The sequence below is a fragment of the Nanorana parkeri genome, unplaced genomic scaffold (genome assembly GCF_000935625.1).
Source record: "Nanorana parkeri isolate BGI_ZX_2015 unplaced genomic scaffold, ASM93562v1 scaffold391, whole genome shotgun sequence".
NCBI classification, from domain to species: Eukaryota; Metazoa; Chordata; class Amphibia; order Anura; family Dicroglossidae; genus Nanorana; species Nanorana parkeri.
In genome coordinates this window covers 1,086,280-1,100,420 of record NW_017306659.1, presented here as the reverse complement: position 1 = coordinate 1,100,420, position 14,141 = coordinate 1,086,280, and the positions used below count along the sequence as shown (strand labels likewise).

At 41.0% G+C, this 14,141-nt stretch overlaps 1 protein-coding gene across 1 annotated transcript in view; it reads right to left on the bottom strand.

The window, feature by feature from the left end:
• UST (uronyl 2-sulfotransferase) overlaps positions 1 to 14,141 on the bottom strand; it is a 239,223-nt gene that overhangs the window by 75,203 nt on the left and 149,879 nt on the right. The window contains exon 3 of the mRNA XM_018559381.1: positions 6,402 to 6,557. Coding sequence (XP_018414883.1) covers positions 6,402 to 6,557 — 156 coding nt within the window. The remainder of the gene's footprint in view (positions 1 to 6,401; positions 6,558 to 14,141) is intronic.

The window sequence follows — 14,141 nt, the reverse complement described above, 5'->3', positions numbered from 1 at the left end:
GGGGGGGGGGAGGGAATCAAAAAGCAGACAATTCCTTTCTCTCCTTATTCACACTTTTACCCTTCCCCTCTCCCCCCTCTCCTAAACATTACTAACGCATCCCATTTGTTCCCCATCTAGCAACAGTATGGATCCCAAATTGCTATGGCCTATAATTGACCCTATTCTTCTGCTGCTCCTTTTTTCTGGGCTGTATCCACACTCGGGGATGTGTCTTCTTTCTTATGTGCTTCTTCAAGATGGGGCTCGATCTGCTTATGTAGTGCATGAAATTCCTCTTCTGCATCCATGAGCCCCAAGGACACAAATAATTTCCCTGCTGCCTCCGCTGTCGTGGGGAAGTATCGCTTTCCTTTATACGAAAAACATAGTTTAAACTATACAAATATCCTAAAGCTCCTATGCTTCTGAATTGTTGTCCATGCCAGATCTGCAAACAATTGGTATTTAAAGCCTTGGTGGGCCAGATCTTTTTTACCCCTTGCTGTCTGGAACAAATATTCTATAGTTTTAAAGTAGTGCAGCTTTACAATAACGTCCTATAGTTCTTGAAACAGAGCCTTTACAGTTGCGGAAATATCCAGAATAAATTCTGGTACTCCCCTAATCCTTAAATTTGAATGCCTTGCTCTGTTCTCGGTATCCTCTATTTTATCATGTAGTTCCAAAATATCGCATTTTAAGGAACCAATCTCCTTTTCATGCCCCTAAAAGGACTGTTACATCATCCAGCCTGTATTCTATCAATGAGATTATATTTCTAAATTCTCTAATTTCTTTAGAAATCTTGTCTGTAATGTCTCTAGTGAATTTCTCAACAGCTTGCTGCAACATTACATTAAATGTATCCAATAGCTCCTGAGAGGTATCAGGTAGTTCAGCATGGGATTGTACACCATCTATTAAAGAAGTACCACTCCTTTTTGCTCCAGAGTCCAAATTAATATTGTCAATGGAGATATTGGCTCCTGCTTTCAACTTAAAAGGGGTTAGAGCCTCATCCCTGTTTTGCTGTGTATTTTTCGTTTTCTGCATCTTGTTCACTTCGTTTTTATAGGCCAGGGCTCAATTGATTATGTATGTATGTATGTATGAACTACCGCTGCCCCTTCTTACTGACCCTTTACAAGAAAAGTCCAGGCTTCACCAGCAATTACAGAACCCAGCAATATATCTCGGCAAATAGATGTTTCTCACCAGCACCTTGAGAGGCGTGCCAGGATTTCATAAACAATCACAGAGCTTAGTGCAATATGTCAACACACCGATATTTCTCGCCAGCACCCTAGAAGGAGAATCCAGGCCTCACGGGCCCTCACATAGCTTGGCAAAAAATATCAGCAAGCAGATAGCTCTCGTGAGCCCCTTAGGAGGAGAGTTCAGACTTCTTAGGCAATCACAGAGCTTGGCAAAGTATCTCAGCAAGCAGATTGTTCTCGCTAACCCCTTAGGAGAGTCACAGCTTCACAGGCTATCACAAAGCTTAGCGGAATATCACGGAAAACAGCTCTCACCAACCCCTTTAGAGGAAAGGCCAGACTTCATAGGCAATCACGAAGCTTAGAGAAATATCTCAGTAGACAGGTGTTTCTTGCCAGCACTTTAAAGGAGAACTATGGGGTTAAGGCTTTTCCCCATATAGTTCTCCTTAGGGTAACGGGAGGACACAAACTAGCGCCCTCCCGTCACCCTAGGCTCAGTATACCGCAAGCTGTAGTTCGCTGTATACTGAGACGCCGCAGCTGAAGCGGATCCCGACAATTGTGCCCGGATTTGTCCAGCTGCGTGACTGACAGCTGGCTCTGCCTATCTAGAGGCAGAGCCAGCTGTACCCGCCCCCTCCCCCGTCCGGCCAGTCAGCACTGGCGGATCAGAGCGGGGAGAGGAGGAATCCAGCTCTCTGCCGTGACAGGATCGAGAGGTGAGCGAACGCCGGTATGTGTTCGCTCACCTCCCGATCTACTGAGCCAACCTGCGACAGTCTCATTGTCACAGGTCGGCTAGAACTATGAGGTGAGTGAAAAGCACTCAACTCATAGTTCTCCTTTAAGGGGACAGTCCGGTTTCATAGGCAATCAAAGAGCATAGCGAAATATTTCAGCAGACAGGTGCTTGTCAACAGTACCTTAGGAGTGGAGCCCAGGTTTCATAGGCAATCATAGAGCATGGCAAAACATCTCAGCAAGCAGGTTATCCTCACAGCCCCTTAGGAAGAAAATCCAGAATTCATAGGCTATCACAAGGCTTAGCCAACTATCTCAGCAAAACAGGTAGTTCTCACCAGCTCCTTAAGAGGAAAATCCAAGCTTCATATACAACTGCAAAGGTTAACATAATATTTTAGCAAACAGGTGTTTTTCACCAGCCTCTTGAGAAAAAAAGCCCAGATGTCATAAACACTCACAGAGCTATAACAAAATGTCCCAGCAAACAGGCATTTCTTACTATCCCGTTAAGAGGAGAGTCCAGGCTTCATAGGCAATCACAAAGCACCAATACATTATCTCAGCAGGCCAGTATTTTCTCACCAACTCCTTGCAGCTCACATCAATCCTCTTCTTGTAGCCAGTTGTAGTCCCCTGCCTCTATTGCAGTAATGATCTGATTAAATGCCCACATGCATATCAGCCTCGCAGCCAGCTCTCCTCTCTCTTCCCGTTAGTAGCACCTTACAAATCTTGTTCAGGGTCCAGTTCTCTCGGTGTGTCCGTCCTCCCATGTGTCAGTCTCCCGGCCCGTCTAACTCAAACTGGTATCCTCCTAATTAACACCGCTGGTATCTCATGGCAGCAGGATGACGGCTTTCAGAAACTTGCTTGTAGCGGGGGATGGAGCCAAGCTAGCTGCCTCCGCTTCTGCATCCCTCCCTAAAGTGTCAATTGGGCTAGACATATTTCATTTAAGCATTTATCTCTGAAGACCATAGACACCTATGAACATGGTAAAAGAGTACTATTTAGGGCAGGGGTGCCCAAAAGGTCGATCGCAATCTACCCGTCGATTGCAAAGCTAATTCTGGTAGATCGCGATAATAAGTTGGAATTAGCTGCTCTGTTTATCTGGGAGCTCAGCTGCTGCTAGCTGGGTGCAGTTTGCTGTGTTGGCCAGCAGGTGGTACTTTGTCCCGCCACAGTCGCTGACACTGGAAGCCACGGCACCGAGCTCAGCATGCAGGTACTCTGGGGGAATCAGAGCCGGTCCGTTGGAACACACAAATCCTACACCGGCCTGGGCCGGGTGAGTGGTGTTCTTTATCATAGGGAAGGGGCATTGTGTACTGCAGCCTAGGTTATCTCTACCCCTATACACAGCCGTACAAGACTCACATCTCCATAGACAGCTGCTTGTGTATTGCATGTGTCTGCAGAATCTATATTATAGTGAGCATTGGTTAGATTGGATGCTGCAGGACCTTAAGACCATGCACTCCCCTACAGGACTGTACCCCCCACCTACACACCATGCCCCCACCTACACACTATGCCCTCACCTACAGACCATGTCCCCACCTACACACTGTGCCCTCACCTACAGACTGTGCCCTCACCTACAGGACCGTGTCCCCACCTACAGACCATGCCCCCAACTAACAGGACTGTGCTCCCACCTACAGGACTGTGCCCCCACCTAATTGTATACATCCTGGTAAAATTTGTGTTTGTATACATTTTATTTCAAGAATACGAATATTTATTACAAATACTACAGTAGTAATAAAAAGAAAAAAGGTTGTGTCCACTTTTTTTGTCAGAAATATACGGTAGTTAGAAAACCTTTCACAATACTGTATATACAATCATGTGAATAAAAAAGACCATACAGAAACCGACTTTTTTTTACATATTTGAACAGGCAAATATTAGAACTTCTTCTGACTGCAAGCTGCCCAGGGTTTCTCTACTGAAATGCTGTCTTTGGTTTGCGGAAAGCATTTCTGTTGTAACTTTGGCCAGCAACTCTTTGATTCAATAGTCTACAGTCTTCAATAGACTCTACAGTACATTGTTTCAGAAGGCCTTGTCTTTGTCTACATGCTCAATGGCAAACTTGCTCTAATGTTATTTTTGGACAACAAAGGCTTTTTTTCTGGCACTACTCTTACGCAGGTTAAATTGGTGCAACTGATTTTAGATCCATGCACTTTGACCCCAACTTTTGCAAGAGCTACCTGCAGATCCTGTAATTAAATTTTGGGGTTCTTGGTGACTTCTTATAGCATCAGTCAACTCTTGGGGACTGTTTGCTAGGCAAATAAGGTCCTGGACAAATTAGCAGTCATTTGAAATCTACGGCACTTGTAGATTTAACATATTTTGGCAATCTTTTAAAATCCCTTGCCAGCCTCCTAAGCCCCTCCAACCTTCTTTCTGTGGACCTCAGAGAGCTATTTTGATCTTGGTATGATGGACACCATACATGGCAATAGCATATAGAGCACCAGAAACTAGATATCAGAGATTTAAGACCTGTTTCACCTGCACATCCCCTAAGGAGGTTCTAATCTCTGGCACCTAATCTGAAACATCCGATACTAATTTAATGGATTTTAAGGGGTGGTAAATGGTGACCTATAACGTAGATAAATGAAGTACATTTTTCTTGAATGTGTTTGTAATTACAACAGTAAGAAGCTGCCCTGTTCTGGCAGCACACTGGAGAACCACAGAGCACAGTGATCCAGGTACAAGCAAGGACTTGACACACCCCAAGTGCTTCAATAAACAATGCTGCTCAGGGAACATGCTGCCAGCACAGGGCAGTGTCTCACTGTTTTAATCATGAACTCTTTTTTTTTAAATCCCATATTCTTTAAATAACAAGATTTCAACTGGGCATTAAAGACTACAAAAACCAAAACAAATCAACTTTGTTGCTGATAAGAATATATATCCACAATAATTCAGTGGATGTCTTGCCACCAAAATGCTAACTAAAATATGAAGTAAAAGGCCAGATCCTTCAGCAGCTTTGTGAATAACCCCCTAAGTAAAAACATAGTAAAATGTTTTGAATCACTACATGAACAAGGACACCGCACCCCTAATATAGGTAAACAGCAAAAAAAAACCTTTGATTAAGGGGGTTATTCACAAAGCTGCCGTAGGCACCCGAGTGAATAACCGACCCAAAGTGAAGTGAGCCGAACACTGTTCAGCTATTCACTTCAGGCTTGTATGGCTGATTTCAGCCATATATCGGCTGAAATCAGCCGTACATCGGGTGGCTTCAGGTCGACCGAACATGCTCAACATGTTCAGCCGACCCAAAGGGCAGAAGGAGTTCTAGTCAGCCGATCCAACATCTGGATCGGCTGAGCCGAACCTCCGGCAGGCTACTCGCTGCTGTTCGGCCTATTCTCATAGATGGCGAACAGCAGTGAGTGAATAGCGGAATGCAGAATAGAAAAACAGTCAAAAAAAGTAAAAAAAAAAAATAGAAAACGATTGGGCGGAACTAGCAGTGACGGCTAGCTCCGCCCAACTGTTTTCTATTGGCAGGGACCAGTTGTCATTACAATGAGAGCTCCGCCATATCATGTGGATAATGTAATCTTTTAATAAATAAATGTTATTTTACTATGTAATTTTGTCATTACTATGTTGTATTATCCCTAATTGCATTTTTGACACATTAAAAGCCCCATCTACCCCAGTAAAAACACCAGCTTGGTTTTGTTTGAGGTTCTGCTTTGGGTTTCTGTTTTGGCAGTAGGAGATTTCTGCTTGGAAAAACACAATCAATGGCCAATAGATGTAAACAAAAGTTTGTCCTTATTTTAAAACCTTATTTTATGCTTTACATAGCATGGGAAAATATTAGAACCTGTTATTTATTTATTTTTTGCTGTCTGGGTCTCTGCTGGATAGATTTACCCTGTTGTCGATTTTCAGCAGGACAGAAAGGGATGGGAAATCCAAAATTTTACAATTGTCACTGGAACAGAAGTTGAGGAAAAAAAAAAGTCCTATTGGGACACCTGTTTTGGTTATTACCTTTAACTTCTTTCCAGGACAGGAAGTGAAGATAAAACCTTCCTTAAAGACAGAAAATTACTGGCTACTGAATACTACATAACTGATAATGATTTTAATTATCCTCTACTCTATCTTAAGCTGAAAAAAGTATTGGCTTTAAAAACTCTTTAAACAGTTTTGCTACATAAATCCTATCACTTCAAGGTCATCTGTAAAAGCATTTGCAAAATAAATATAAAAGTAAACCAAATAACTGGTGATTTAATAGTGTGTCAGAACTTGTAAAATGCTAAAGAAAGACTTTCATGCATTACTGCTTTTAATTTAACGTCTTTGCTGTGGAACTCCTGAAAGAGTTATAGCCAGTAAGCAAACGATACTGAATAACAAACCCCCCGACTATAAAAAAACAAGATTTCTGCTTACCTGTTCATTTTTGGTCAGTCTGGTTTTATTGTGAACATCAGATGTAACCAAATTGAACCCATGCCTCTCAGACAGGATGCGCAGCAATAAGACGACCGTTCTGCTACCACACTTTCCGACTCTGTTATACACTACTTGACTGGGAAATGGTAGAACCTAAACATGAAAAAAAAATGTCAGTTTCCAAACACAGAAAGATATGTCTTATGGAACATTTTTCACGTAAATCCAATTATGTGCTGGGAATCATATTGTTTGAAGGTTATCACAGCCCTTCTAAAGTCATTAGGTCTATGCATTTGTCAGATAACATACATTTCGGAAGAATCTGCCATTCTGAACTCTATTCCTCCCTTTAAGCAGAGATCAATTAAAAAAATACCAAAGCATTTAGTCACGTTACATCGGAACTCTCCTCACTTATGTGACCACGTTCTTAAAAATAATGAGCCAATATACACTGATTATTCTTACAGATTCACTGGTCTCCAGACAGGAGACTGTATAATGTACAGGGAACATTCAACTGCTAGTTATATGTTGTATATATAAAATAAGAATGAACATTGAAAGGTGTCGCAATTTCCCAAATCTGGACTACACTGTGTATACACCGAGTGGCCAGATTATTATGACCACGCCATCAGTACTTTGTTGGGCCGCCTTGTGACTCCACGAGATGTTGAAAGGTAATGCGAGGAATCTGACACTGCACTGTTGCCCTTCTGTTGTCTTGTACCAGTCTTGCCACTCTCCGTTCTGCCCTAACATTGACTAGTCGCTGACGGCCACAATTCGCACGTTCAGACCCAGATTTTCGGCTGACAGTCCATCTTTAAACACTTTAACAACAACTGCAATCATCCCACGTTCAAAGGCTGTTAAATCACGTTGTTTACCCATATCTTCAGAAAAAAAATCACTTCTATTGTCGTGGTAAACAACCTGCTTCCCTATTTATAATGGTCTGGCCCTCTAGCAACTTCAGCGCGAAATTATAGCCAATTATAGCTAATTTGCCTACAAACGTCAAGCGGTCATAATAATCTGGCCACTCAGTGTATGTATATATAGATATATATATCTATATATAGAGATATATATCTATATATAGAGATATATATATATACTGTATATTATTCAGGAGAGGGTAAGATTCAACAGACTGTAGTATGCAGGCCAGTAAATGTCCTCATCTGAGCATAGAATGCTAAGATCAATGCCTGAGAACCACATAAGTTCAGGTCATGAAATATTTAAGAGTGCATGTTTCAAAAACACTTGTGCTGACCAAGATAGTAGAGCGGAATTTATATAGACATAGGAGCACAGTTGTTTTCATGCTTCATTCCATCAAATTAACTGAGAATTTAACTGCATATGAAGATTGATAATCAACATCTATTTATACTTTTCAACATGCTTATGGTCTTGGGACACACTACAGTATCATAGCCAGTTCTGCTAGCATACATTTCAGAGTCCAAATGAAAAAAGCAATAAGTGATATCTCCCAACCTTCTGGAATGAGAAAGAGGGAAACCTTTTAGCTCAAACTATGTAGGTAAAGGACATTCCCCTGCCCTGCCTGAGTAACATTCCATTTGCTGAATATCGCAAACAATTTGTTTTTACCTTTTTTATCTTTTGTTGTACACACTGCTGATTTTGTGAAACCTTTTTGTAGACACTTCATGTCTACATGCATGCACTACAACAACTGCCACATGCCATTTCTCAGGGTGGGTTTCCTGATGGCGACAATTGTAGGCCACACCTGTGCAACGTGTATCGGAACATCTACTTGTCTCCATTGGAAGCCGTATTACAGGGAGACAACACAAAAGAACAACTAGGGGAAAAGGACAGAGCATCCTCAACCTATAACAGGAAGTACCTGAACAACCACCTTCCAACCAGCTTCAGAAGGAGGTCAATCATGTGAAGCTCAACAGCAGGTGAAATGCACCAGTCAATGAACTAAGGCAAAGTGCACCTGAAGGCATGTTTCATTTGCCAACAAACGCAAGCCCTAATGGCTTGTTTACACTAGCCCATTAGCTAAAATGCTTCATTTGTGTGTTGACAGCTTCCGTGGGTGGGCAGAGTAATGCGCTGTCTCCAAACCTGAGCTCAACTCTACTAGTGAGTCAGCCAGCTGCTCATAGCACTGTGCTGCCTGTCATTGAAAATGATCAGTGTTTTTATAAAGTAATGTGCAATAACATACCAGGAAACCAGCAACAACCAACTTCTGTTTTCCCTACCTTTATAAATAAGCCACAAATGTAAGTATTTTCCTTTGCTTAAATCATGTAAACCTCAGGACAGCAAACTACAGATATGGAAGCACAGATCCATGCAGTCTCTAGTGTTAAGGTTCTCCAGCCACAACTTTATTTTTTAGTTTTGGAATGATTTCCTGAAGTTTTCATTACTGTCTGTGCACCCAATGGAAGATTTCCCCTCAGTTTCTATCCCTGTTACATGCCCCCAAAAAAGGGGGAAGAGTGTCACTCATACAGGAACCCACAAACAATATTATAAAGTTTGATATGATGTCTCATCTTTCCTCTACAAAAAGTTTTGTGTTGCATCGCTGTCCCCATTATATCCCATCACATCCTATTATGATGGAATTCTCACGAGGGTAGGAAGGAGGAAGTTACCAATATGCACACACATAGCAATACAAATCTAAAAGAGGTTCTATGTCTGCCCCGTTCCATTCCAAACAATAAAGATTAGGCTGGAGTTAGGAATTAAAGTAAACCTGCATAGAAAAAAGATTTGCTATGTTATACGGAACATCTAAATATATTAATTAAATGCATTGTGCTTAAGCAGTATGCTGAAAAATGTACCATTCTGTCTGGAATTCCTCCTGAAATATAAAAGCCCTGCCTCTACCAAGATCGTCATCTCTACAAAGAGACAGATTGCAGAACAAGGCATGGTAAGTCAATAATGGGGAAAAGATCAGCTGCAGGGCGATCACAGGCAATTTTTAGGCACAACTTCTAGAGTTCAGATGCTCTTTACAGAAATGCCTTCAAAAAATGGGAAAAGAGAACCCCCAGCTGTTCAGCACCTAATCTGAATACATCATGTAACAGATTCAAGATTTTCCACAGTATACTTATGTGGAATGTTAAGACAGAGGCAAGAACGAGCAGAAGCCAAGGTAAAAGTTGAACAACAGGGGACATAATTCATTCAGCACACTTGCAAAAATGGGAGAAGTAAGTCAATTTTTAATCACTGCCTTACATCTCACCTATAGATTATTTGCAGATTTTCTATGGTCAGATGAAAAAAGTGCAACAGATTCCTCCATCAATGCTAGATGGAGGAATCTCCCGCTGGGTCAAGCTTCAGTATCTTGCTAGTCGGCCTCACTGGCTGTCACAAATACCTTAGCAATCTTATTGGATGCAGGCATTGTTCAGGTTTTTTTTTTTTTAAGCATGTATTTATTTATTAAGTTTCACAGAATACATCACATTTGACATTTTACATATCACGTATATTGTTGTCTCATCATGCAACCAGCCGGCTACATGCTTTACGATATCTATTCTGTCATTTCCTTCTTGAAAATAGGTAAAACAGGTAAAACAAGTAACTCTTGATGAACAGTTTGTCATAATACAAATTATAATTCTCCTTGGTGTCTAGAACCTAGTGGTAACAACCATCATAAAAGTGGGCCGGGGAGGAAAGTAGGAGATATGAGGTGAAAGGTGGTGGCCTCTTCTACCTGGCTAACATCTACCTGTGAGTGACCGTTGGGGGTAATGATCCGGTTGGTATGAAGAGGGCGATAGGATTGGGTTGTTCAGGTATTTTGAGAGCCAGCGGGCCAACTGGCAAGATACTGAAGCTTGACCCAGTGGGAGATTCCTCCATACACACAATTTAGCGTAGATGAAGGAATTTCATTCTGTTGCACTTTTTCCATATGACCACAGAAAATCTGCGGAAAATCTATAGCTTCACACACCCTCTCTTATAAACAACTTTTACAAAAACAACACATAAAACCATCCCATTCAAGTTGGCATTAGCAGAGTACCAAGCCCATGTTGTGATAAACATAACAGCTGAATTTTCTAGCTGGTAGGGCTACACAAGAAACATTAGCAGTTATGATTAAATGTTACAGATGATTCCAGGCAACTGACAGCCCCAGGCCCAAATGAAATATTCCAGCTGTTCAGTGCAGCTAAATATGTTGACACTGAATAAATATTAAACATTATGCAATGTAATTCTCCATCTGGGAGATAGCAGTTGTCATTTAAAGTAAGCCATTAGAGTATTTCTAGGTTTATCTTTGGAGACATTCACAATGACATGATTTGATGATGATGAATATATTTAGACTATTGAGGAATAACATGAAAAGGTTCATTCAGCAACTAGTAGATGAAGCTGTTTTACAGATACCATGAACTGCATTACAATTATACATAAGTTTCAAGGACAACCTGCTGGGTATGTGCAAAGAATAGACAAGTGAAGCCACACTGGTTTTAACACAGCCTAAGATGAAGTTCAAAAAGCCTAAGATCTAAAGCTCCCAAAACTGGTACTGTTTAATAAGCTGAGATGCACAGAATATAACATAAAAACATCATCCACGGTAGTGTGATACTGAACAAATAACATTTTGTATGAGCATGTATTTTATGGCCAATCAGAGAAAAATCTATAATTACATTTTAATTTCTTTTTGTCTGGTAATTACAGTCTTATACAGTTTCTCAAATAATTATCTATACTCTGGAAAACGCTATGGAAAGAACACGGCTGCATAGCAACAGTCAATACTTTGAGCATGTCAGTCTGAGAAATTTTATTTGAAAGTTCACTGATTTAGCTATTTTGTCAAAAGCAATCTAGGCTGTAATTTCTAATAAACCAGAAAATGTTATCATAGAAAATATGGGATGTAAGGTAATAAATTATTAGAATTACTGCTACTCTCCTGAAAATTATGTTTCATGTGATAAGAGAAAATAGGTATTTCAGGCATTAAAACAATTCCATTATACACAGAATAAGAAGAGAAGATCAGTGATGAAAAAATAAGCAATGTGGTTTTTATTCTTTAAAAATAAAAGAAAATAAACATCATCCTGGCAGGAAACAGCATGTAAAAATAAGTACATAAGAAATAATATTAATTGTGTCTACATGTAGTTAAAAAATAAGAGATTAGATACAAGTTGGGAGAATTATTTTTGTTTGCAATACAATTAGTGTATTAATATTGCGATCTGCAAAAATAGTGCTTGCAGCATTTTTGCGGATCGCACTGGACTGGAACACAGGCACTCTTGCAGGCGATCGCACTGTGGGCGAGGGGCCTGCCTGCGCAGCCCACGCCTCCTCCCGCCCCTGAATGCAGGTGTTTTTTCGTTGGTAGATCTCAATGAGCTCGTCATTTGAAAAGTAGATCTCCAGATGAAAAATAGTGGGCGCCCCTGATATAGTGATTAATATTAGTTTTTACAGTATGTAAATGTAAAATAAAACCAATAAAATCAAGAGAAACTATTTCACTTCATACCTTTCATTTTTTATTATGGGCAGGACCCAGAAAAGTTTTCAATATTTTTTTTCTTTTTTTTCATTTTTGTAAATACCCTATAGACCAGATAGAGGATGCTTTTAGTCAGTTCCTTGACCCATTTTCATCCACTAAGCCCCTTCGGGAAATGAATCCACATAGTAATACCGGCCCTAGATTCATAACAAAATATAACACTCAGCATGGGCACATTAAAAGAATCCTTAAAAAGAATTGGCATATTCTGCAACAGGATCCTGTACTAGGCCCGGAACTCCCTAAGAACCCTGAGGTCATTTTAAAAAAAGCCCCAAACATAGGGAATAAAATTGCCCCCAGCAAGATTAAAGCAGATAAGGACCACATACCCCTCCTGTCTTTTTATGGAGATCTGAAAGGCATCTTCCAATGTAAAAAATTGAGGTGCAAAACATGTGCATTCATCACACATGGACAATCGTCCTTCTGGGACAGTTTGGGGAAAGAATATCCCATTACCCAGTTTCTAAACTGCTCTACAGAATTTGTTGTCTATGGTCTAACTTGCCCCTGTGGCCTTCTATATATAGGGCGCACCACCAAGACCCTACGCTGTCGTTTTGGACAACATCGACGATATATAGAACACTAAACCCTAATGGATTAAATGAGGAACTAGACGTCAGTACAATCCTATGATCATGCACTTTTGTGCGATGCACATACCCTGTTTCCCTGAAAATAAGACCTACCCCGAAAATAAGACCTAGTACTATTTTTGGGAATTTCTAAAATATAAGACCTACCCCGAAAATAAGACCTAGTTGTGACAATTCCCAGGGCCGGTGGTGACATAAGGGGGAACTTGAAGAGCCGCGGGAGAGGCAGGAGAGAATCAGCGGTGCCAACGAACCCAGCGCTAGAGGAGGCGAGGCGGCACTGGAGGGAGCAGAGCTGCATAAGCCGATGCCTCCTCTATAGCGCCGTCTCCTGTCACAGGAGGAGTGATACCAAATGTGCTCCGCCTGTGAGGAATCGATAGTGAAAGTGCACTTCGCTCATTCTGGCCAGCGATTGGTTAGCAAAATGATCTTGTAAAGGTACGGCACCCCTGATCACCATATTTTTGTACATGAATAAGTGTAGATTGTTGTACATTAAAAAGAAAAATAAGACCTACCCCGAAAATAAGACCTAGTGTGTTTTTTTGAGCCAAATAAAATATAAGACAGTGTCTTATTTTCGGGGAAACACGGTACATACATATGCACTTTCATCCAAGTGCGTTGCACGCACATGTTGCCCTCCATTTTGCTATTAACTTGCATACATGCAATAAAGATTCATGCATTATGTCCCCCTTATCTTTTCCTCAAATTTCAAAGAATACACCTTTTTTGCTCTTTCACATGGTGTTCACACCTGTTCATGCGTTTACATCTATGCATACTGCACATAAATGTGGCCTACATTCCTAATAAATATCCCCTCAATAGGTCCCCCAAATTTAAACATATATCTTTTCCCCAAATCTAAAAAGATTATTTTGCACCTTTTGAGCGTTAGTCAATGTTAGGGCACAACGGAGAGTGGCAAGACTGGTACAAGACAACAGAAGGGCAACAGTGCAGTGTCAGATTCCTCGCATCACCTTTCAACATCTCGTGGAGTCACGAGGCGGCCCAACGAAGTCATCTCGTGGAGTTATCTCGTGGCCCAACGAAGTACTCATGGGGTGGTCATAATAATCTGGCCACTCAGTGTATAGTATATATATCTGGTAAGATTCAGCATCAAATGGAGAACTTTTAGGACTAGATTTTAGGACTAGTAAAAGCTGCATTTGTTTTTGGCCTTCCAACAGAAGATCTACCCTCGCAAAGCATATTCAATCACAACAAAGCATAAATACTTTCTAGCTCCATTGCTATTTGGTGCACAGCTCTGTTTACTTTCTTCAGCAAGATAAAGCTGCCGCAGTCTCATCCTTCCAGCTGGACTTCTCTCCCTTTTTTAGCATTTCCTCAGCTCAAATCAGCACTGAAAAAGTGATTTTTTTATGTAGCTCAGTGTGAATGGGGTCTTAGACTACTCTCATTTGTGTGCAACACCCACCTGACTCCAAATGCAATCCACTCTTGAGCTACCTGTGAAACGTTTTTGCTGCCACAACCGTCTCTCCCCAC